This window comes from Maylandia zebra, linkage group LG14 (assembly GCF_041146795.1).
Source record: "Maylandia zebra isolate NMK-2024a linkage group LG14, Mzebra_GT3a, whole genome shotgun sequence".
In the NCBI taxonomy this organism is placed as follows: Eukaryota; Metazoa; Chordata; class Actinopteri; order Cichliformes; family Cichlidae; genus Maylandia; species Maylandia zebra.
In genome coordinates, this window is record NC_135180.1 from 16,137,275 (window position 1) to 16,162,947 (window position 25,673).

General features: G+C 44.3%; 2 protein-coding genes across 15 annotated transcripts in view; both read right to left on the reverse strand.

Moving 5' to 3' along the window:
* Nucleotides 1–194: 194 nt before the first annotated feature.
* dact3b (dishevelled-binding antagonist of beta-catenin 3b) lies at nt 195–17,248 on the reverse strand. The gene is made up of 4 exons (XM_004543969.3): nt 16,777–17,248; nt 4,229–4,361; nt 3,314–3,424; nt 195–2,830 (listed from the first exon to the last, which is right to left on the reverse strand). The coding sequence occupies exons 1-4, from the start codon at nt 17,005–17,007 to the stop codon at nt 1,320–1,322; spliced, it is 1,986 nt and encodes a 661-aa protein (XP_004544026.2). The 5' UTR covers nt 17,008–17,248; the 3' UTR covers nt 195–1,319.
* Nucleotides 17,249–21,705: 4,457 nt separating this feature from the next.
* Nucleotides 21,706–25,673, reverse strand: part of gramd1bb (GRAM domain containing 1Bb) — a 114,204-nt gene continuing 110,236 nt past the window's right edge. For all 14 annotated transcript variants that reach the window (XM_076892330.1, XM_076892332.1, XM_076892333.1 and 11 more), the window contains one exon: nt 21,706–25,622. In XM_076892330.1, coding sequence (XP_076748445.1) covers nt 25,533–25,622 — 90 coding nt within the window. In that variant the 3' untranslated portion in view covers nt 21,706–25,532. The remainder of the gene's footprint in view (nt 25,623–25,673) is intronic.

Sequence of the window (25,673 nt, forward strand, 5' to 3'; positions counted from 1 at the left end):
ATCACATGGGGGGAAAATGTATTCTTGAAAGTTTTCAATCAGGATTTCTGCATTTCTAACTTTTAACATATAAAACAGAACCTTAATTTTTGCATTATATGAAATATTAAGAATATATTAACCTTCATTTTGCTTGTTAACACATTGTCTTTTTTGATTTAAGAATAAACAAAAAAGTGCTAAAATATCAAAACTGAGTGAAATGCTTTCTTTATTTACAGTTGCTCCAAACAAGTCCACATATTTATTTACAGTGTGTAGGTCCCAGTGTTTCAGGGAATCTGTGAGTTTAAACATGCATGCATGAATGTACACAGGCCCCTTAGTGTGGCCTCTAATAAATCCATCCCTGACACATGGATGTCTGGTTCTTTATGCTCACTGGCTGCAGAGGGGAGGTAGTAAGAAGTTCACTGCAGTGAATCCAGGACATACTAAGAGGAGCTCAGTAACAGCTGGATATGCAGAGGTGTGCCCTGCTGAGAGACTCACAGTTGGTGCAGGATTTTTGAGTCTGCAGGAAACCAAATTTAAACATGGTTATTCAGTTAAGTTTTAGCACTCATACCACATTCAGAAAAGTATCCTAACCCTTTTCTAAATCGTTCCCTTGACTTTCTTACAGAGGATTGTGAATTTGTAGGAATAGGGAGATATTAATTCGCACAATTCTAGTGGATTAACTCCAACATTTCAAGTGCATTGCAAAGTTTAGTTGTAGATTTTTTGCTAATATGTCGATTTTTGCTTGCGTTTGAATGCAGTTTAGCACAAAGAATTAAAAGAAATTCCTGTTTACTTTATGACTTTCAGCAAAAAGCATAATCTTTAAAAAAGACCATCAGAGGTTATTATGAAATCTGAACACAGCAAATTTACCTAGTATGTTTTAAGGCCCGTATCACAAAGATTTGATATAGTTTTTAGACTAATAATGTGACTTGGTGAAAATATCAGTAATACATTGATTAACCACAATTATCTGATGAGAGCAAATGAAACAGAGGAAAAACTGCCAGCATATTCAGTCACTCCGCTTCTAGGTGGTACATGTCATTTGGTATCAGTTGTCATCCATTAGAGCAGTATACTGCCCATTAGTCTTGTGTCTGATGGTTGTCAACTGGAAGATAAATGTAACCAGATAGTACAAATGAAAGATCTTTGAATAGATCATTATTCATGCCAATACATGTAAAGGCATCTCACTATGACATACTGTAGATTGAATATAAAGATGGGATGTGATATTTGACATAGGATTTGGTGGCAAGTAAGTTACTGACGAGTATGTGTTTAAAACTAGTTTGACGAGTTTCTCATACAGTAGTCATGACTTTAAGCGACCCTGAGCGGAATCTGAGAATCTTCTTCTTCAGAGCGTGGGAAGCTTTTATCTTGACAAAGGCTTTTGGTTGAGATGGGGTATTGGCAGTGGCTTGTGGTGAAGGAGAGGATGAAGAAGAGGTAGAAGCAAGGCGGGGTGGCAGCTGCTGGGGCCACACCAGCCCCCCGCTCTCATCTGAGTCGCTGGATAGCGAGCTGGAGGCTGGAGAATATACCTCGCTCATGCTAGACTCGGACTCTGCGGGGGCAGCACCACCATAGCTCTCCTCCCCCTGACAGAGAGGTGCGCTTTCCTGAAAGTCCTGCTGCCAGTGCTTGGCGTGCTGCTGTTGGTGGTAGTTCTGGGGTTGGGAATGGGAACAAGAAGGGCCGTGGCGAACTTTTCGAGGTGGTCGTCTGTGTACCTGCCCTGCTTGGACTTCCCCCTCATCTTGGCTGAGCTCCAGGTTAGATCGCCAGCGTCGGCTCTCGTTGTGGCCGTTGTAGACCACCTGGTGTCCTACAACCTGGTTTTGATTCTGAGGCAGTGTATGAGGATCACCTCTGCCTTGGGGCCTCTCTGTGGTGCTGTACCTCCTCTCTGGAAGCACCCGCTGACCCAGGAGGCTGTTTTCAGACTGGGATCTATTGGTTTTACTGCTTGACTTCTTGGATCTCTGTCTCTCGCTGTGATTTTTCTTAGATGCTCTGTACTTGAGGTGATCAGGAGATGTGAAAACTTGGTTGGACTTTGGCTGCTCTTGGTTGTAATGTCTTGGGGAGCACAGAGGGGCATGACAGGCTTGTCCAGGAATATACTGAGCACTTACTAAACTGTGCATGTGAAGAATAGGGGGCTGTGGATGTAGATAATGATGGGGGGATGGGGGTTCACAACAAAGGTCAAGAGCCCCAACTCCACAGTTATGGTCCAGTGAGGGCGGAGGGGATGGTAGCCTTCCAGCCAGGGAAATTAGATTGGGCTGGGGGTAGGGCAGCGCTAAATAACAGTCCTCCTCCAAAGATGGGGCCTCCCCACCACAGGCCTCTCGCTCCAGGTCACAACCCCATCCCTGGCCATTAGGATTTGTAGAAAGGTCACCATGGGGCTGAAGATGATGATCAGAAGGGCGGTGCTCTGTGGTTAAAGAAGGAGTTATCCTGTGTAGGGAGCTGTGTCCAGAGCCACTGCAGTATGGGGGGTCAGGGCTAAGAGTGGTGCGAGGCTGACAAGGTCTTGGTGTGAGGGTATGGCGTTGGATGAGACTCAGGATGTAACCCTCTACCTTCAAAGCCAGCTGATAGTCCTCTTCGGTGACCTGATCCTCTTCAGGTTGCTGCTCCCAGCCACCATTGTCTCCGCTGGGGTCCCACTGCCAGGAGTCAATGGCAGTGCCCTCCTCAGCAATACCCTCAAGAGGTGGGTAGGGGGCAGAGAAAGAGCGGGGTAGCGTGGTGCGTAGAAGTGGTGCATCAAATTCTCCATCCAGCATAAGGGGGTCTCCTGATTGCAGAGAGAAATATTGAGAAATAAGTGAAGTAGTAAGTAAAATCATCCTGAATGCATAACTATGAGGTGATCAATAAAAGTTCTAATAGTTAAACAGTAATAAATAATCTCAAAACTAAGAGTCTGCAGCCATGCCACTCTCAGTCTGTTCCCATACATTTGCAATATTAGCATTTAACAAAAAGACAAATAATAGAATTGCACTTGTTATTAGGCTGGGTCTGACGCATCCTCATCTTTGACCTAATAAGATGGTAATCAGAACAGAGCCAAAATCCAGTCTACAGAAAACCCTAAAATAAAAAGAATAAGTCTTCTAATGTTTATTAAGCCTCTTTCACATAAACTAAGAGTCTGCTGTTTTCTCATGCTAATATGCAGAGTATGTGCTAATATGTTAATCATTTTACTTCAACAAGAGCACATATGCAGGTTTCACAATATCTCAAATCTTCCACGTCTGATAGTCTTGCTTACCCACAGACTTTGGCCTGTCACTGGTGTAAGCCCAGGAGGAGACACTCTCTGTGGGCTCAGTGGTACAAGATTTTCCTTTTGGTGACTGACCTTCACTTGATTCATAGAAACCTAGGACACAGTGTAATTAGTGTAATTAATTCATCGCAATTTTAATGATTTCTTTGAACTGTTTTTTTTTCCATGGTGGAATGATTGCACAGCATGCATCTTTAATGACTTGGTTTGGGATTTTCTTGAATGTACACAGGGTCAAAAGGATACATACAGGCTCATATATGCACATATATGCACAGTCACTTAAATCTTTTAATGAGTGATGCTGAAGGTTCTGCAATGTCTTTTAATTGAACAACAACAACACAGCCTATTAACTTCTAATTAGTGAGAGGTTAACAGGCCTTATATTGTACAATCATTTTACTCTGGAAAAAGAAGGGTTCAAAGAAATCTTTAAAATCCTCAAATTACCATGACATTCACACAGATTATGAGTCTATGTAAACTTCTGATCATAACTGAACAGAATTAACCACATCCCACGCATATCGTTGGACGGTGGGAGGAGAATCCACACACAAAGGCCTCAAACTGGACTCAAACCTAGGACCTTCTTGCTGTGAGGCAAAGGCACCAATAGAAAAAGAAAGGCTTATCTCATCTCTTATAACTCATTCCACTCCTCAAAAAATAGAAAAGTTTCTCACTGCATTTCACAAATAGGCCACAGATTAAAATCACAAACAACTGGAGCATAAAGGAACAATAAGAGCAGAGACTCAAACATGAAATACAAAGAACACAAGTTTCGTTCAGCTGAGCAACACTCTGGAAAAAAACAACTTCATTTACTGAAAAAAGGGAATTATATAGTGTGTTTGCACTTTGATTTCACTGCCTTGCAGAAATAAGTACCAGAACTCGGTCGACTGTTGCCAGTTTCTCCTTGGGCTCTGTCACAACAGTCATCAGCAGCGTCGATCCTCAGCTCTCCCACCTGCTGTTCCAGCGTTTGCATTAGACCCCACGGGGAGCTCTGAAGAGCACTCTGAAAAACAGGCAAACATGCATTCAGACTATTTTCTTGCAGTCTGTAACTGGTTGAACTGATGGGAAAATAAATGTTAAGTAGACAGTACGAAGCAAAAATGATTGATTTTAGGAACAAAGCAAAAAAACAAAAAAAAATTCCAGCAGTGTTTGTAGTTTAATGAGTGCTTTCTGGATATGCTAATGGCAGAAGCACAGCTGTGAATCGTTCGCAGCTTGTTTCTCCAGCTGCAACATTGCTCCTAATTTATAATGCCTGAAAATATTAAAACCAATAAATAAAAATAACAAAGCCAAAACTCTGATGCAGAAGTGTGTAAAATCGAAACGTGGCCATCACATGACCATCATTTATAAAAGCAGGCTTACTGAAGAGGTTGAAACATGAATAATTCATAGCACTGTGAAGGAGGGGGAAGAGGGAGGGTGGGGTGTTATTTCATGTGGGTGGACACACACACACACACACACACACACACACACACGTGCTTGCAGACACTCGCGAGCCAGATATACAAATAATTGCTCATTTAGCTCAAACCAGCAACAAATGAGACTGGGTATATGTTAAACATATGTTAAAGTCTCCCCAAAACAAATAAATAAATAACGCTGTCGTTCTTACACTTGTGTGTTTACCATTTGGAAGCCCACCCCGCTACCTCACACAGCCTTCCTCAAACCACTACAATCCCCCACCCTCCCATTTACCCATCTGTTTGTGGTAAAACCGAGTAATTAAACATGCTGGTTCATCCAGCCTGATCATTTTTTGCTGGTGTCATATTGACAGCATGTGACACACACACTTAACATGGGCACGCATTTCCATGCCCGTCTACCTGAATGGGTTAACACAAGTGCACAGACAGCTCTGTTTGCAAGACTTTAGAGGACGTTAAATGGACTTTGATTCACTGCCTGCAGGCTATCTTTCATTATGACAGCTAGCTGTCACAACCTAACCCTTCCTTGTTGCACTTGTGAGGAAGACAAGTACCCAGAATCTGAGTCTATAAACAAACTGTGTCAGCAACGTGAGTAATACCTTCTCTGATACACGCAGACCTAATACAGGCATTTTAGATGGCTGGATTTAATATGGCTGACACGCAACGCTCGTTAAGAGACTTCATTACCAGGCGATTGAGCGTGCCCTCATAACAAGGTGACACTTTTCACATTACACACTTCTCACGACAGACAACTCCTCCCTGAGCTCTGTCATCGTCGACACATGTAGCTGGATGACATGCAGAGAAGCTCGTTAGAAATCCTCTAAGAATGCACTGTATTATTAACAGACAACAGATAAAGATAATGCAGAATACTGAATAAATAAATACGTAAATTAAAATGGAGAGAATGTTGTCTCCGGGAGTTTAGCTGATTTGATTTAGAGCGGCAAGGTATGGTGGGTGTGTTCCGGTTAAAGAACACGGAGGCAGCTTCCAAGTTTAGGAGATTTATTCAGCTGTGGTCTTCTGGCATTCACACACACAGCAATAAACCAAAACCCACGAAATGCTGATGAGAGGACACAAGGAGCAATGCTGGCTATCAGCAGCTACAAGGCAGACTAGCAGCACACGGCACAGAGTGGTGCATTCAAGGAGCGTCAGCATAGATATGGTGAGTTCAATGACGTAGGACATATCAATTTCCGCAGCGCAAACACTATCTATAAACAAACCACTACACTTCAACCAAGCAAATAATGTGTAAACAGTGGGCTTTCTAACACAGCCGCCCCCGAATGTCTGCACAGACAGTCGAATCCAAGGTAGAAAGCCACTCAGGTACGTGGATCCTTATCATCTTCAAGCATAGGGAGTGAGACCAAGCGGGCTACCGGTCGAATATACGTTCGATCTTTGACCTTAACGGCAGCAGTCCGGATGCGTCCATCAGCTCCAGGGTAAGTAGTCGTTACCTTACCAACAGGCCATAAAGCTCTTGGGAGCTGAGGATCAACTATGAGCACCACTTGGTCCGGTTTGAGGCACTCCGAATCCTTCTGCCACTTCTGTCTCTCTTGCAAGTTAGGCAGGTAGTGACGGATGAATCGGGACCAGAAATGGTCGACAAGAACTTGACTATGTCTCCATCTCCGACTCCCAATAAGGTTACTGGGATCGTAAACCACTTGAGGGAGTGATGCATCATAGCGTCCCATCAGCAGGATGTTAGGTGTGATGGGGTCTGGATCTGCTATGTCTGATGAGACGTAGCCGAGAGGCTTAGCATTTACGATGCCTTCCACTTCCACAAAGACCGTACGAAGCACAGTTTCAGGGACCGTCTGCTCCTTGAGTACGACCTTAAGAGCGGTTTTTACGGACCTGACCTCTCTCTCCCAGGCACCACCGAAGTGAGGAGCACTGGGAGGGTTGAAACGGAAAGCAATCTGCTGCTCTGCCAAACGCTCCTTCAACTGAGGCGCCATGGTCTCAAAGGCCTCATGGAGCTCTCGGGCTCCACCGACAAAATTTGTCCCATTGTCACACAGGAGCTCAAAGGGTTTGCCTCTTCTGGCAATAAAGCGCCTTAACGACATCAGAAAGGAGTCAGTGTCAAGGCTCTCGAGGAGGTCTAGATGCACACAGCGGGTCGTCATGCATTTGAAGACTATGCCCCAACGCTTCTCTGTTCGACGTCCAATTTTCACGGTAAAGGGTCCAAAACAATCGACTCCAGTCGAGTAAAAGGGTGGTTTATACAGACGCAGACGAGCTGGTGGCAGATCTGCCATCTTTGGGATGGATGGATTGGCACGCCAAGCCTGACACTGCCTGCAGTCCCTCTGATACCGTCTGACTGCTTCCCTCCCCCGGAGGATCCAGAACCGGCGACGTAGTTCAGCCAACACTCTTTCTGGTCCAGGATGAAGGAGGGTCTCATCAAAATCTTGGATGATGAGCTTAGTCAGAGGATGTTTTGGGTCCAGTATGATCGGGTGGATCGTGTCTAGCTCCAGCTGCTCAACTCTTCGTAACCTTCCACCAACTCTGATGAGTTCCGTATCCTTATCATATTCGGGTGATAAGGAGTTCAAACGGCTGTTGGTTGGCAATGGTCTGCCAGACCTGAGTGCATTAGCCTCATCTGGGAATGACTCTGACTGGGCCTTCATCAGGAGGAGTTTCTCAGCTTTGATGTAATCATCTGTTTCACTGTGCGAGCTTGAATTTGGGTCAGCCGCCCCATGTAGGGACCGCGCTGTTGTCTTCCAGGTAGAGAACATGCTGATTTCAGGAAGTTGAGGGCAGGAGTTAACCCTAACCTGTCCACAGAAATATGATTTCTTCAGCTCACCATCCTCTGGCTCTGGATATACTGGTGGGCTGGTCGGCCAATGTTCCTCGGATTGACGTAAAAACTCAGGGCCTTGGTGCCACCGGTGTGGTCGTGACAGCTCCTTTAAGGTCTTGCCCCGGGTAATGTCATCGGCAGGGTTATTCGCGCTATCCACATATCTCCAGGTACTCCCATCTGTAAGACTCTGGATCTCTGCCACCCGCGTGCCCACAAAAACTTTATAGCTGCAAGATTCTGACTTGATCCAGTGGAGGACGGTAGTAGAGTCCGACCAGAGAACAACCTTCCGAATGGGCAGCGTGAGCTCAGCTTGAAGGAGACCAGCTAGTTGTGCACCAGTGAGAGCGGCACTTAGCTCCAACTGTGGCATGGACAACTGTTTCTTTGGGGCCACTCGGGATCTAGCCATTACAAAGGCAACGTAGACTTCCTTCTGAGCAGTTTCTGTCCGTAGGTAAGCGACAGACCCATACGCTCTCTCGGAAGCGTCGCAAAAGATGTGGAGATCTCTGCTCGAGGCAGATGAATCAGCAGACGCTGGTGCATAACATCTGGGGATTTCCATTTGGATAAGATCAGGAATCTCCTTTTCCCAGGCAAGCCATCTGTCACGAAGGCTAGGTGGCTGGATCGGGTCGTCCCAGCCGAGCTGGTCCTTCCAAAGATCCTGTACCAGAATCTTGGCCCGTGTGGTGAACGGTACTATATAACCTAGCGGATCATACTGACACGCAAGTTTTTTGTAGACGTTCCTCAGTGTGGGTTCAGTTCTCTCCCCCAGTCGATGTCTGTATTTGAAGGAGTCACGAAGGCAATCCCATGTCAATCCCAGAGTTGGCTCCCAAAGGTCCGTGCTAGACTGAGAGAGCCATAGGTCACTACTCTCAGATCTGACATTGGATGGAAGATGTTCAATGACAGCAGGGATGTTGCTGGCCCATTGACGTATCTCAAAGCCCCCGGTGTGGAGCAGCTGGCGCAGACTGTCGACTAGGGCCTTAGCCTCCTCTTGGGAGTGGGTGCTGCGGAGACAGTTATCCACGTAGAACGACTGCTCTACACAATCGACGAGGTCATGATTGGACCTACAAGTGTCCCGGACGTGCTGCTGCAGTGCATAGATGGCGCAGCAAGGACTGCATGTAGTGCCAAATGGTAGCACTTGCCATTCATAGATCTTCGGCTCTTCATTCCTCTTCATGTCCCGCCAGAGGAAGCGCAGCACTGGTTTGTCTGCTGGCAACAGGCGTATCTGGTGGAACATACCTTTGATGTCGCCACTCACAGCAACTGGATACTGTCGAAACCGAAGAAGAACTCCTAGCAAAGATGGACCTAGGGCAGGTCCAGGGAGGAGAATAGAGTTGAGGGACTTCCCTTCGTACTGGAAAGAGCAGTTAAAGACGATCCTGTCCTTGTTATTGTGTCGCACCATGTGGTGAGGTATGAACCAGGATTCTGCAGTGGTTCTAGCTATCTCATGTGGCACCACAGCTACATAGCCCAACTTCTCTAGCTTCTGAATCTCCTGACAATACACTTCGGCACGTTGTGGGTCTTTGACAAGTCTCCTCTCTGTACTGCGCAGACTTGGCAAAACTGCGTCCATAGGAGCTTGAAGCGTGGCGGAGTTGGCGCGACGAAGCAGTGGTGTGGCATACCTCTGTGTCCCATCGACAGTGACCCTGATAGTGGATGTCTGGAGTAGGTTCAGAGCTTGCTGATCTTGCTTTGATCGGGTTACCTGCTTCTCGCTCACATAAGGGAGCGTATCAATCTGCCAGAGACGCTCAACATTCCTGAAAAGCTCACTGGTTGGCACAACGGTTGTTGTGAACAGGCACTGCTGCTCAGTTGCAGGAGTCTGGTCGATACTGATGGGACCTTGGAGCGACCAACCAAGCTTGGTATGGACAGCGATGGGTCCCCCTGTCGGGCCCAGATGAACTGGTTCTGTGGGGGCCAGGAGATGAGGCATGTCAGAGCCGATAAGCAGCAGAGGTTGAACATGGTCTACCAAAGGCAGAGGTAAGTCACGCAGGTGTTTATAGCGGCGTTGGAGAATCCTCACCGGATAGGAATGTTCTGAGAGACCAAGGGCATCGGCGGTGAATGCCTTTTGTATATGATACTTCTCCCCAGGTTTGTAGGGGGAAGACACTTGGAAGGAGACTGAGGCGCCACGAAGCTGCACTACCTCTTGGTGGACAGTCCGCAGGGTAAGCGTCTCGGGCTCTGGGGTGAGTTTTAAGCGTCGAACAGCTTGTGGTAAAATGATGCTTCGTTCTGAGCCATCATCAAGTATTGCATGAGTCTCCAATGTTTGGTCCCTGTTGTACAGCAAGACCTTTACAACCTTCAGCATCACCTTGGGGGAACGGTTCGGCCTATCCAAGTACACTGTTGTAGTCGGAGCAGTCAGCATGAGCACACTCTTCTGGATCTGCTGGATAGCATCATGCAGTACAGTCAGGTGTTGTTCTCTGCAGGTATTACAAGGTCGTTTGAGGGTGCAAACCTCCGGCTGGTGAGTTCTTCCACATTTCCAGCACCGCTGTTCATCAGTTAACCACCTCACCATCTGGTCGGTGGTCAGTTTCTTAAACTCTACACAAGCGTTCAGGAAATGCTCCTTATTCTCGCAGCGCGGGCAATATGGTTTTGGTCTGGATGAGGTCTTTGGTCGGAAAGAACTCCCTTCTGCGCTGGGGGATTCCCGGGAAGTCAGGAAGAAGGCTGTAGATTTCTCCTTTGGTTTATTGGGAAGACGCTGGTCTTTCTTTGTCAGCTTATAAGCTTCAGGACTATAGAGTGAAGCAGCTCTACCTGCGATACGCTTCGCTTGGGATTTCATCTGCAGCCAGGAACTCAGATCAGGCAGGGTATAGGTTTGGTCAGTACCTGTCCGAAGAATGCCTTGGTTCAGGCAATGCTCTACAAACCCATCGCGATAACTGGGTGGCATCTTACTCAGTAGTCGGTCGACATGAGACCCACATCTTAGCTCAAAGCCGTTCTGGCCCTCCAGTGTCCTAAGCATCCCTACTAGAGATTGGATAGACAAGGCAAATGCATCAAAGGCTTCTGCGTCGCCGAATTTTATAGCTGGAGCATTCAGAATTATGCCCAATTCGCTTTGGACGAGCTGACGGGGTTGCCCATACTTGTCCTGCAGGGCGTGCATGGCTGTGGTGTACGGCGTTGGGTCGTGCATGTATGCCTTAGCTAGCTGGATTGCACTAGGTAGCCGTAGGTGCCCAAGCAGCACTTGATATTTATACTGCTCATTCAGGTGTGGATGACTGTTCAACAGGTTGTCAAGGGCCATTTTCAATAAGGCGAAGTCACTTTCACGGCCACTCTCAAAGGAGGGAATCATAGGTTTGGGAATGCCATGACCTGTGGCGAGGAAAGGGTAGGCATTAGCTGTCGGTAGTTGATGTAGCTCGGACTTAGTCCGGGTGGGAGTGCAAGATAACTCTGCTTTGGCAGGGTTAGTGCAGGCTGCATGAGTGTACTGCGATGGCTGAACTGAGAATGGAGTAGATGCCTGGTAAGAGATATCAGGTGCAAAGGTAGTAGACCGAGGTCCAGCTGGAACAGTTGGGTGCAGCACTTGGGGCATGCATTGAGAATGCAATGGATGCGAGGCCATGGTTACTGGAGGTGGAGCTACCACGGACGCTGGAGGCTGAGCCACAGTAAGTGTTGAGGGTGGAGCGATTAGCGGTACAGGAGGATGACCCACGGGACCGACTGAAGGTAGAGCTGCATGGGTGCTCGAATTACTATTCTCCGATGGGCATGATGAGACTCTGGAACCACTGGGTTCTTGTGCCTTCTCTTTAAGGAGAGAAGTAACCATCTTGGCAATCTCCAACTCGTTTACCCTCTTCTTTAGCTGTCGTCGCCTCTCCAGCTGTCTGCTCAATGACTCTTGGGTTCTAATGGCTTCTTCCTGTAGCTGCTGGGCCTCTCTGGCTTGAGCTTGAAGTCGTTGACACTCATATTCGACTTGTTGATCCTCTTCTAGGTGCTGTTGGAATTCCTCAAGTTCCATCTGCTTCACTCGCTCTTCGAGCTGGGCTGTTTCCAGGTCTGATAAGGCGTGGGAAGGGAATCTGCCTATCGACGAGCGTGATGCCCTTGTGGATCTGGAGCTGGAGCTCCTCTGGGATGAGCGTGTTTTACCACTATGTGAACACTGGGAAGCAGTAGCTGGTTGCTTGGTTTGAGTTTGTCCCTCAGGAGGGAGTGTTGAAACCTCATAATCGGTCAGGTAAGCAGGTGGCCGTCGCTCTCTCTGCGAAACACGTGGGGGTGCTGAGTCAGCCTGGACATCTGTCTGTTCCATACCTTAATCAGTACTCTAATCCGGCTCGAAGGACCATAAAATGGAGAGAATGTTGTCTCCGGGAGTTTAGCTGATTTGATTTAGAGCGGCAAGGTATGGTGGGTGTGTTCCGGTTAAAGAACACGGAGGCAGCTTCCAAGTTTAGGAGATTTATTCAGCTGTGGTCTTCTGGCATTCACACACACAGCAATAAACCAAAACCCACGAAATGCTGATGAGAGGACACAAGGAGCAATGCTGGCTATCAGCAGCTACAAGGCAGACTAGCAGCACACGGCACAGAGTGGTGCATTCAAGGAGCGTCAGCATAGATATGGTGAGTTCAATGACGTAGGACATATCAATTTCCGCAGCGCAAACACTATCTATAAACAAACCACTACACTTCAACCAAGCAAATAATGTGTAAACAGTGGGCTTTCTAACATAAATAAATAAATACATAAATAAATAATATCAGAGAATCAACACAGCATCAAAGCAGGGATTTGTTTATTTGGGTGGTGCTGGAACAAAGTGGCTTTTAAGCTGTGCTGTGCACCACTTTGGGACTTGAAGCCTTCATCCATAAAGAAGAAGCGCACACTCACTATGCAAAGGTGTAAATCATCAAGTACAACTGAACCAGCCAACCACTGTAAATGCCTGGCTATATAGGGATGGTAGGTTCAGCTGTTGCTCATCAATCAGCCACAGATTGCTCTAAAAGACTTCTGATTAAAATGTAATGAATTGTAGCTGACGAAAAGTCACCCAACGTAATCGAACATAAGAACTTTAAAAGTGTTTACGTATTGTGGCATTTTCTACTCCTCTATGTGGTCTATAAACAAACTGCATTAGGGTCAAATACATGCTCATTTAATCTTAAAATCTCAGGCTGCTTTTACAAATGTTTTCACCACAACTGATCTAACGGTGGTCATTCATTTGCAAAACATTCCCTGTAACATTTTGTGCAAGCGACATAGTGGCATGCTAACATCAAATTAAAAAGATCACCAAACAGACATGATCATTCTTTTTGTGTTACAGTGCTGTTATTATCTATTCAGAACAGTAATATGTGAAAAGACAATGTTTATAACAGGAAGTGGCTCAATGTGTCTGAGAGATCTCTGTCAGTGCCTTTAGGCTCTAACTCCCCTGTCCTGCAGACTTAATGCAATCATAATGGAAGCACAGACAACCTCTTCACCCCAAATACTGTCACCTCTTTTGTCTCTGCTAGCGGCCTTATTGTCTTACTATAAACAAAGCGCTAGCATCACTATATCAATACTGTTTTGTATGGCAGAAACGTTGGGTGCTGGTTTGTGGTAAAGAAATGCTGAGAGGAGGGGAGGCTATTGGAAATCAATAAATCAATGATGCTATTTCAGAGTGGCAACTGACTGCCATCTAATTGTGGACATATGCACAAACACAGGGCTGGATATTAATTTATAACAAAAAAACAAACAAATCTCTGTGGATGAACAAACCATTTGGTTTATACTGTGACATTTTGCTTTGACTGCACTCTGTTATTACAGGTCTCACACTGGTTCCCAGACATGCTGCACACTGTATTATTGCTTCTTTTTTTTTTTACTGCATCCTGCAGGCTGCTGGGGGATGGGGGAGATGAAGAACACTGTGCAGCCAGTCTCACTTATAGCCATTAAGCTGCTGTGGCTGTACAACACATCAGGACCACCTGTTCTCTCAGTGAAAAACACTGAGCAGCAGGTGAGGCCAGGTGAAACCAGGGACATGAACAGTGACTGGGCAAATTTTCCTGTCATTAGCTACTGCGCTTTAGTGTGTGTGCAGAACGTGATGCTGCAGAGTTTAATAAGAGTGGATTGTCTCTGTTGATATAGAAAGATACATTCAAATTCAGTCACACATTGGGTTTTTCTGCAAGACAACACAGAAGCAGGCAAAAGTGTCTCTGTATTTTTTTTTTTAGAAAGGACCAATGACCAGTGAAGGCCGGTGGGTCTTTGAAACAATATTGCCAGGATAAAGAAATCTATTGAACAGAGAGCACAAAGCATGCAGCCTCACTGCTGGACTCTCTATAATTAAAGCTATGTTGTGACTGGATCCACAGTGGGAGGCCGGAAACACACACACACACATGCACAGCACATGCACAAACACAAACACAGGGCACCCTGCCCCCCGTGTTTGCTCAGCTACTGATCTCTTATTTCTTCAGAGCACGTGGACACATTTTAAATTATTTGTTTTAGTTTGGTAAAATATATTCAGTGATTTTGGGAGGAAGTTCTTCACACGCACACAAAGAGTTTATCCATTGCATTGTGAATAGTATTAATTAGTTTCCTCTGAATCTGTTCAGTGTGCGCAGTGGCTCGTAGGCACAGCAGCAGGGTGCATGGCCTGCAAAGGGAATCCTTAAAGAAAGACTTGAAACAGGCTGTGCTCATGTGACTGAAAATTGCATAACTAAATGAGAGTCGATCTCAAAGTGAGCTTGTATCATAATGTTTGCACGTGTGTATCGTCAGTGTGCATAATTTGTATATTTTCTGAAGCTTATTTGCTTGAACGGCTGTGTACACAAAGAAACCAAAGAGCACAAACAAAAACCAGTTGAGGTTTTTGTTTGTGTGCCAGAACAAAGCGCAGTAAACCATCATGCGAGTGATCAGTCACTGCTGAGCAGACTATACGTTCACTAATGATGCGCTGCTGTCTTAACACAAGGACACACACAGCCTGATTGATGATGAGCCAGCAGTTCAGCAAAGACACAAAACAATAGCAAAATCCACTGTAGATACAAACACACAATCCTGTAGAATGCAAAGATTTTTTTCTATGTGCCCAAACATGCAATAATTAAAAATTTGGTTTACATCCCCTAGGCCAATTAATATTCTTCAGAGGAGATTAAATAACATTTCAGAGCACATTTTCTCCCCTAAAATCACTTCTCCGCTGATGGATGCATGTGTGCCACATTCATACAAAATTCATATAATCCCTTCCACTCTCTCCAAAAACACACAGCAGGGAAGCTGAGAGGGAGGTCAGAGATTCGTGCTTTCCCAGCTGCTGTCTGGCGTCCCACAGCTGTCAACACCTTCAACACCACATACTGTATGAAGAAGGGGGGAAAGAAGAAAAAAAATTGCATCTCTCAGCCTGTTTGGGGCCACATTCATGTTCAAGGCACACACGATGTCAGTCTCATGGGTCAGTTGTTTCTATGTCACACCGTGAACTATACATTTTGCAGACTTTAACCTACACGCGAAATGAGATTGGGGATTTAGCTCGGACGCAGATGGTGACCTGATATCACGAAGACTCAATTTGAGGCTTCAATTAGAGTCCTGTCGGGTCCAAATATTCTCCCAGGACTTTCCCGTGTAATTACTCACACGCTTGGATGAGCGCAACAGTTAATAAACATCGATCCAAAGGCGAATTGCGCAGAAATGAAAACGGGGAAATTATGCGCCCTTGTGAGGAAACTCGTGTCACTCCTTCACTCGCCTTCACTCGTCACTCTCCAGCTGATGTGGATGAAATGCGCTGGCAGCTCCTAAGGCACCGGTGGACATGTGAGCATAACTGCGCGTGGCACTCTCGAAAAACTCACTTTATTTTGATCGTTAATTTATTTATTTATTTTTTAACAGAAAATCATATCATGTCATATTTCTAAAGCCAGTGCGGAGAGCCACCTATGTGCGCCTTTTACTCTCACTGGGGCCTCGATCGCCATCATTAGTATTCTGCTCCATATGCGCCTATTGTTAGGGCCCCGGCGGAGGAGGAGGAGAAGAAGGGAGGGGGGGGGGGGCTGGAGATGTGAAGAGGAGGAGGCTGATTTAATTTCTCCCTTTTTTCCACCCTCTTTAATAATGCCATGCTTTTGTAGTAATGTTGAGACAACACCAGAAGTTAAAACGGAATTAAACCTCACCGAGACATAAAAACTTGGGCAAAAAAAGAGAGAAAGTGAAGAAGAACCGTTTTCAGCGCAGATAAGTGCTCACTGGTGCGTGAAACTCCCCGTGTGAACCGCTGATGTAATGCTGTTAGTGAAACTTCTATTTGCCGTTATAGAACCAGTTTTAACCCCCCCCCCCCCTCCCCGCCCGTTTTACTCTGGCAACATATCGGTCTTATTTTGCTTGAGCGTCACGTAAATAAAAACAAAACAAAACAACATTCCATGAATTACACGGATGCTAATGTTCACATAAAAACGTTAGCTCCACCAGCAACAGAAAAGCAAGAGGAATAATTCATCCATTTATGATGTGCGGAGAGCACAAATGAGAGCTTGTTAAGTGGAATATAAAAGTCTAGGCGGAGGGAACAATGGGCCATTAAATAGTCGGTCTGTGGCACAAACGGCGGCTGCTCCACCCCCTGATTTCGTTCCCCAGGGGTATAAATCTCAGCCAAAAAGCAGAGTAACGCATTACACCCTTTCAAACAGAGAGCCTATTAATCAAGTTGAGTAACTTTTTTTTTCTTTGCAGCTAGACTTCACAGCAGCACAAAAGGCGCTGCCCAAACTAGAAGACCATCCAGCGGTCAAGCGGGTTTCAATGAGTCTACGCTGAAGGCTATTAGATATTCAAAAGTATGTAGAGTTGTGATACATGACAGGGGTATAAGGTGGAGTTCTTTTATCACAGGGTGGGGTAATGCGGGAGGGCTGGAATGCAAACATACAGTTGCAGTAAAAGGCTCAACACAAACTTCTTACCAGCTGACGTCTCAGTGTCAAGTTTTCCTGGCCCCAGCTGCTGAAACATCTCAGCTCTCCTCTGGAGCTTTCCTGGGCAAGCGGGTCTCCCAGAGCCAGCGCCCCCAGAACCAGACACTCCTGCCGCTGTCTGCGGAGCTCCAGTTCGCATAGCCCGGCCAAACACGCCTCCAAGCGCTCTTTGGTTCGACTGCGTTCCACAGTTACGGGATACGAGAAGGCACGATGCATGCCTCTCAGATCCAGGAATTATGTGCAATGAAAGCTACTTAGTTCCCTTGTATTGTAGTTTGCGCTCTCCAGTTGACCCAGATTTACGAGGGCAAGCGCAGGCTATAAAGGGCCATGCTGTATCCCTTTCCTTGTGATAGTATGGTTGCCTTGGAGCTGCATGGTTCTCCAGACTGTCTATCCGCTATACATTTTCTATTTCGCAGCTGTCAAACGGCAGGAACAGAGCTCCGCCCTCTGCGACCAGCCACGGCGAAAAAGTGGGGCTCGAGCCTTCCGCCCCTTTGTAAATCCACTCTCAGCCTTCATTGGACACGAGGGGCTGGCGGGGTGATGCGCGTAAACGATGTCCCATCCCCCTTGATTCATGACAGCGAGGCGTCGACCTCACCCATCTTCCCATCATGGACCTACACTAATGTAATTCTTCAGGAGGCAGTAAAACGCATGAAGCAATTTAACGTCGCCAACGGAGAAATGAATTAAACAACGACAAGACAGAAAAAAAGGGCATCAAGTGAAGAGGATCCAATAATGTGATCGTCACATATCTTTTCACCAACATCTAGTTTGTATTGATCTGCCTCATCTCCATGTGTCTTCTATAGAAAACGATTAACTCATGATTTATTGAGGGAAACAAGTTTTCCTCCTTCATTTCACCCCCCGCTGCTCGCGGTGCTGCATGTCTTCTGGATGCTGAGGAATGCAGAACACGTCTTCCAATCAACGCTGTAAAAATGTTTATGAATGTTTTATAAAGTGCACGATTTTGTTTAGTCTGTGCAAGAAAGTAAAAAAAAAAAAAAGAAAAGAAAAAGAAAGCGGAAGCCGAAAGACACCAAATATTGAACAATACACAGGATAAGCAATTCATTCACTACCATTATTTAGCATTTTTTGAGGCTTTTACTTCGCACATGCACATTTCTGCGGTTTTTATGGCGTCTTAATTAAACAATTAACAGGCAATTTATGAAACATAAAATGAGACAACAAGGAGCTGTAAGAATCACGTGAGCAGTCTCTTCTGACTGCGGAAGGTTATGACAGAGTTGTTCTGTAGGTACAAATCCTAAAAATAACAACACTTTTAAACATGACATCAATATTTAAAAGTCTTATGATTTTATTTTTTGAGTGCAGTAACAGATGAATATTTCATCCATGCGTCACACACTATTTTCCTCAATACTACTCTCTCTGTTAAGTCTTCTGAGGTCAACCATATTGTGTCTGTAGCAACCGCAGTCAAAAGAAAGTATATGCTCTTTAAATCCTAAGGTTTTAGATATCAGAATATAATAAAAATCATTCGGTCCTTAGCAAGTTATACAACAACAAGAAGGCATGACATATTAAAACGCGTCATTATTTATTCAACAGACATTAAAGCACGATGCAGAAGCAGTGTGCAAAATATTAAGTACACGATTATTTCTTAACAGTATTAAGAGTGTGGGCTGGGTGCTGCCAATGAAATGCACTGAATTAGCTGAATTAGCTGAATTAGTGTGAACATCTCCATTAAAGCAGAAGTTTTGGCACTTTGTTTGTCTGGAGAATTCAGGTGTGTGTTAACATGATGCCACAGAGGAAAGACATCAGCAACAATCTTAGCATCTTAGAAACCAAAACAAGAAAACCCCAAGACTCTAAAGGTCTCAGTTAACATGCTAAATGTTAAAGTTCATCATAGTACAAATAAAAAACACTGATCAAATATGCCTTTTTTGTAACTGTTGCTGGAACAAAGCCCATTCTCTCTGTAAGGAACAGGGCAGCTCCATTCAGGTTTCCAAAGTTGCTTCTGAACAAATTCTTCTGGAACAATGTGCTTTGCACAGACAAAACTAAAGTGGAGATGCTTGGCAATAATGCACAGCACCATGTCTGGAGAACAAGACAGAAAATCAGCACAAGCACCTCATACCAACCAGCCACAGGGCCTGGGTAGCTGGCGAGTCGACTATGAGCTCCTGTGGATACCAAAGTATTCTAGAGTCAAATATGAGGCCATCTGTTTGACAACTAAAGCTTCCTAAACTGGGTTATGCAGCAGTGACTTCAAGCACAGAAGCAAATCTACAAAAAGAATGGCCAAAAAAAAGGGATCAATCAAAGTGTTTCAGTGGCAACAAAGTTCAGATCTCAACCTGATTGAAATGCTGTGGTGGAAGATCTGTGTTTAAATTTAGAAGAATGAAATCTCACTGAACTGAATCAACAAAAACTATAGAGAAGAATCAGAAACTACTGAATCATGAGGTGTACTTTGCTTTTTTTATGTGCTGCTTCTGCACTTCTTAAAAGCGACATGGTGCTAGGTTCTTAGACTGTCAGAGTCACTGATTGATTTTTTTCCATTTATTTTTGAGTTTGTGAAGTAAATTCTAATTCTATGCTATTTACTCTTTCGAGTTTTGTGTTTTTTTTTTCCAGAGTTTTCTTATTTATGTCGTCAGTTCTTCTTTAAATAGTATCAGTTCCCTTTTCTGTCCCCTCGCTCCTTGTTTCATCTCAGCGAGTTGTCAGCTTTCGCCTCCATGTTTGTTTAGCTTTAATGTGTGTCTACAGGGAGTGCAGAATTATTAGGCAAGTTGTATTTTTGAGGAATAATGTTATTATTGAACAACAACCATGTTCTCAGGGAACCCAAAAAACTCATTAATATCAAAGCTGAATGTTTTTGGAAGTAGTTTTTAGTTTGTTTTTAGTTTTAGCTATTTTAGGGGGATATCTGTGTGTGCAGGTGACTATTACTGTGCATAATTATTAGGCAACTTAACAAAAAACAAATATATACCCATTTCAATTATTTATTTTTACCAGTGAAACCAATATAACATCTCCACATTCACAAATATACATTTCTGACATTCAAAAACAAAACAAAAACAAATCAGCGACCAATATAGCCACCTTTCTTTGCAAGGACACTCAAAAGCCTGCCATCCATGGATTCTGTCAGTGTTTTGATCTGTTCACCATCAACATTGCGTGCAGCAGCAACCACAGCCTCCCAGACACTGTTCAGAGAGGTGTACTGTTTTCCCTCCTTGTAAATCTCACATTTGATGATGGACCACAGGTTCTCAATGGGGTTCAGATCAGGTGAACAAGGAGGCCATGTCATTAGTTTTTCTTCTTTTATACCCTTTCTTGCCAGCCACGCTGTGGAGTACGTGGACGCGTGTGATGGAGCATTGTCCTGCATGAAAATCATGTTTTTCTTGAAGGATGCAGACTTCTTCCTGTACCACTGCTTGAAGAAGGTGTCTTCCAGAAACTGGCAGTAGGACTGGGAGTTGAGCTTGACTCCATCCTCAACCCGAAAAGGCCCCACAAGCTCATCTTTGATGATACCAGCCCAAACCAGTACTCCACCTCCACCTTGCTGGCGTCTGAGTCGGACTGGAGCTCTCTGCCCTTTACCAATCCAGCCACGGGCCCATCAAGACTCACTCTCATTTCATCAGTCCATAAAACCTTAGAAAAACCAGTCTTGCGATATTTCTTGGCCCAGTCTTGACGTTTCAGCTTGTGTGTCTTGTTCAGTGGTGGTCGTCTTTCAGCCTTTCTTACCTTGGCCATGTCTCTGAGTATTGCACATCTTGTGCTTTTGGGCACTCCAGTGATGTTGCAGCTCTGAAATATGGCCAAACTGGTGGCAAGTGGCATCTTGGCAGCTGCACGCTTGACTTTTCTCAGTTCATGGGCAGTTATTTTGCACCTTGGTTTTTCCACACGCTTCTTGCGACCCTGTTGACTATTTTGAATGAAACGCTTGATTGTTCGATGATCACGCTTCAGAAGCTTTGCAATTTTGAGACTGCTGCATCCCTCTGCAAGATATCTCACTATTTTTGACTTTTCTGAGCCCGTCAAGTCCTTCTTTTGACCCATTTTGCCAAAGGAAAGGACGTTGCCTAATAATTATGCACACCTGATATAGGGTGTTGATGTCATTAGACCACACCCCTTCTCATTACAGAGATGCACATCACCTAATATGCTTAATTGGTAGTAGGCTTTCGAGCCTATACAGCTTGGAGTAAGACAACATGCATGAAGAGGATGATGTGGACAAAATACTCATTTGCCTAATAATTCTGCACTCCCTGTAGTTTATATGTTCATGTCAGGTTCACATTCCATAGTCCCTGACTCTCTATTTATGTTCTCTGTTTTAGTTTGCTAATCCTTAGTCTCGTGGGCATTGTGTTCAGTTTTCCTCCCTCTCATCAGTTACTTCCTGTCCACCTGTGTCTTGGTACTGTGTCCCAGGTGTTTCTTCTCTGCTCTAATCTCCCCGCTGTGTATTTATACACTTTCTTTCTGTTGTCAGAGTGTAGTTCAGTTCTCTAGCGTCATTCTGATCCCTGGTCCCTTGTGAATTGAAATAGTTTGCACTTGTTTTGCATCGTTTTGTGTTTGGCCTTATATAGATTTCCATCAATCCAATAATGCCTTTTGTTAACCTCTCCATCTTGGGTCCTAACACAACATATCCTGACAGTAAGAGCTCACGTGTTGCTGTTTGTCTTAGAATGAGGTTGTATTTACCTCATTCTCAAATCTGCTAAGGATCCGTTTTTGTGATTCAGTTCCAGATTTTCATGAATGTTAATTTTCTTCTCACTCATTACTGCATTTGTGAAACTCAAAAGTAACCACACCAAAAATAGCAGCAGCATCTGTTTTAGTATTTTTTCTTTATTCAAACTTCCAACCTCTACTTCACATGAACCAGAAAGCCACTTTTATCTCCCATCTCTATGAGGCAAAAGTCATCAGCAAGTCAAAACCTACGCGCAGCGCAGGTCGGATTCTTTTGACAGTGTGCGTGTGTGCACACTGCAGATATACACAACATATACATACAGCATATTCATCTCATGTAGAAATTTCACTAAAAGTCTAGAGATCAAAACCTTTAAAAAAAACATACAGCAGAATTCTCTTTGAACAGAACTACACAGTACATGTTTTATCAAGACACACTCGAAGAAGAGTTTTAATCAGTGGTCGTTTTCAGGAGGTTGCGTGTGATTCCTACTGTGTGTTAACCAAGGCTGTTAGTCAGCACTGTGTTGCAAGGGTAGCTCTGTTGCCTCTAGGCGAATGCCCAATGGATACAGTTAACAAAGCACGTACAGAAACTCCATCTGCTGTCAGTGACAAAATCTCCCAGGTCACCTTGGTTCCACAGTTGTGCAGCGATAGCAACCATACAATCATTCGATTAACACAGATTAACTGCGTGAGTGCATGCTAGGAGAGAAAGAGTGAAAGCAAATGGACAGAAAAAAAAAGAAGTGTTGATTGCTATAGAATGAAACTTAATTTGTTTAATTTGCTGGTAAAAATGAGAAACAGTTCTGAAGAAAAAGAAAAACAAGAAGTAAATTTGCATAACTGTTCAGATTTGTGAAATAAAACTTAAGTTTGCTGTCGCAACAGCTTCCTCAAAAGCCCGATCGAGCGTCTGACTTGGACTGAGGTGACATTAACTGCTTCACTCAGCCGCGACGGTGAAAACGTGTCAGTAAAACCATCTCAATCAAGCATTTACTACAGAAGCATCTGAAAACGAAGAAGAAAAAATCTACTCACTACACTTGAAAACAAACTCTTAAAGCATTTCAGTTACATTTCCATGTATTCGCACCGTCATACACACAAAGCATAACTTCACTATAATCTTTCAGTGCCTTCGAGATTGTGAAGGTGATTTCTATAAAACAGAAAACATCTCAAAATCGCTCACATTCACGTCTTAAGGTTTCTGTGCGTTATCGTCACTGTGCCTTCTTCAAATGGAACGCGCTCAATATGTCGGTCGAGAACACGCCACAGTAAAGTTATCTGCTTGCCCTCATACTGATCGCTCGTCCAATCTTTGCTCCGGAAAACGGACGAGAAGGTGTGCCAGGCTAAGTTCGGGGCGAGGCCTCAGCAAACGTAACACTACTTTTTATATAGCTGCTTTCAGCTGCTCCCTTATTCACAAGGGGGTTGCCATAGCGGGCAGATCCGTGTGTTTGATTCAGCAGATAAAATTATTATTATTATTTTTTTTACACCGGGTGCCGTTCCTGATGCAACCCCAAATAGGGATTTGTGCATCATTCTGGGATCAAACCTGGGGATGTTGTTAGGTGAGTGAGTAAACCACCATACTAACACCTGTGTATGTATGTATGTATATATATATATATATATATATATAACATACATGATAAATACTTAATTTAAAACAATACGTCCTCTGTGAAAGTACATTTCTACTTTCTTTTGGTTCAATTTAGTTGCATAAAGTTAATTCTCATGCTTTCACTGCATCCAAGACAGACACTTGAAACGGGGAAAGGTAGAGTACATTTTGAGTTAACGCAGGTATTTTTAAAGGAAGAGGTTTCGATTTTGAGGAATGTGCTTATGCTCTCACTTTTTATTTATTTTTTTACTGAGAGTAAGATGAAAAGATCCTACCAAGATGCCAAATATGAAGGTAGATCTAAACTTACAAAGAATGAACAAAAACTGTCAGGCTTAATTTCTTTTTGTTTCTTATTTACTTACTTAGTTTACACACGTGACAGTAGCATCTGATCATATCATCCAACCTTACAGCAAATGTGCAGATTTCCTAAAATGCCAAAACCTCTTCCTGTTTAGCAAACAGCGGCAGCTAATGTGGTGAAATGAACAGAAGAGTTGCTCACAGGGGGCACGAAGGGTTCATTTCCAAAATAGCATGTATCCATTTCATTTTTGCAAACTGCAAAAAATATATATTTTTACTTTTTTTGCCTGCCCTTATTTAGAAAGGGTTGTCACAGCAGGTAGCTCCGGTTATTTTTGATTTTAAGCGAGATGCTCTTACTGACACAACCTCAAAGGGGTTTGTGTTTCCTCCTGCGGTCGAGCCAGGCATCGTTTAGCTTCTTAGCCAAATGTGCATGTGACACTACCTAACCAATCGATCGTGGCTGTTTCCAGCTGTCTGATACATCATTTTGGAACAAAACTCTTCAAATGTGCAGCTGCACCCTGGTGGGACAAATGCAAGGCAGCATCCAAACACATCAGCATTAAAAAAAGAAAAGAAGGCAGTCCAGCTGGAAGAGCCAGAAAAGAAACATAGACATGTGGAATGGTAAAAATTCCTGCACACACACACACACACACACACACACACACACACACACACACACACACACACACACACACGCTCACGTGCGCGAACATAATCGCGCGAATGAAGAATCATACTTGCACACTGGACATGTCACAGACATATCTGGCATGCATCTTTAGAAGAAAACACTTTTTGTTAGAAATTCTTTAACTGGTCTAGAGCTCTGATCATTTCTGTATGTACATAAATTAACAATAAATATAGGTAATGTTTTTTATATATTTTTAAATATATATATATATGTATATATATTATATAATAATGAAATATTCTTATATATTTCAAATATATTCATGACCTCTTTCCAATCTGAAACATTTTTAAAGAGATATAATCACAGTTTAGTAATAAAACATGTAAGAACACAGGACTCCCTACTGGTCGGTCTAGCTGCAGCGTCCCCGTTTCAAAGTTTATCAAGTTGTGATCAAAGTCCAGCCTTTTTTTTTTCTTTTTTCCCCCAGACTAATACATTCGACTTCATCAGAAGGATGAGAAATAATGCGACATAAGGTAGGTAACACTGTGACGGGAGAAACCGAGCCTGCGAATCGCATCTTATCAATCTTACGCTCTACTCATCGGTATGTCAGGGAACCAGCCCGGACAGAAACCACACAGTCCAGGCTCAAACAAGGCAATAAGGGCTGATCAGTGAAGCTGATCTCCCAGCTACAATACGTCTTTTCTCGTGGAGTGAACCTGTCCTCTGATCACCTGGAGGTTTACTGAAGGGACGCTGCAGCGAGGACCTCTAGGGTACGATTGATTTGGAACAGTCGGAGAGTGTAGAAAGCCGTTAAGACTCAAAAGGATCCCCCTCCCCTTTTCTTTGACTCAATCTCTCCTCTTCTTCTGTTCTTTTTCAGACACACATAGACTGGAACTGGACCACATTAACACTGACTGAGGGGAGATAGGTTGTCTAAATGCATGCAGTAGTTTTCCTTCGCTCTCTCCGCCACGCTCCTGGCTCACATAGCTTACAGTAGGATGCACTTGGAAATAAAGAGAGTAGAAGGAAACGGTTATCCCCAAGGTGTTTAGAGGAAGCAAGTCTTGCACCTCCTCTTGTTGGGGATAGCTCGATTCCTGTGTGTGATCGGGACCCTTTCTGTCCGTGGTTTCGTCCTCTGGGGGTGGTTTTAACTTCCATACGCTAGAGATGACTGTTCCTCTCTTTATGTCCATGGATCCGCTCACTATTGGTCCCACCACCCCTCTCTGTTCTCTCTCTGTCTTGCCGCTGACGGCATACTGGTTCAAAAAGAAAACAGGTCCCGTATTGCACAGCATGCCCTCATGGCCTGATGGTAGTGTGTCAGTGATAGCGACTGCGCTTCTCCTCAGTCTCAGAGGGGTAGTCCCTTAAACCAATGCCTCTCTGGAGGTTCAATAAAGAGTCTTTCATCTGAAGAAGCAAAACAACAGGAACACGTGTTAAATAGTATTTTCTCCATTT

Excerpts from the sequence above, each read along its gene's own strand:
- dact3b (XM_004543969.3), bottom strand. The coding sequence starts at position 17,007 with ATGCATCGTGCCTTCTCGTATCCCGTAACTGTGGAACGCAGTCGAACC. Across the intron at positions 4,362-16,776 it reads TGACACTGAGACGTCAGCTG|AGTGCTCTTCAGAGCTCCCC; the intron begins GTAAGAAGTTTG and ends CCTGTTTTTCAG. Across the intron at positions 2,831-3,313 it reads TGACAGGCCAAAGTCTGTGG|GAGACCCCCTTATGCTGGAT; the intron begins GTAAGCAAGACT and ends CTCTGCAATCAG.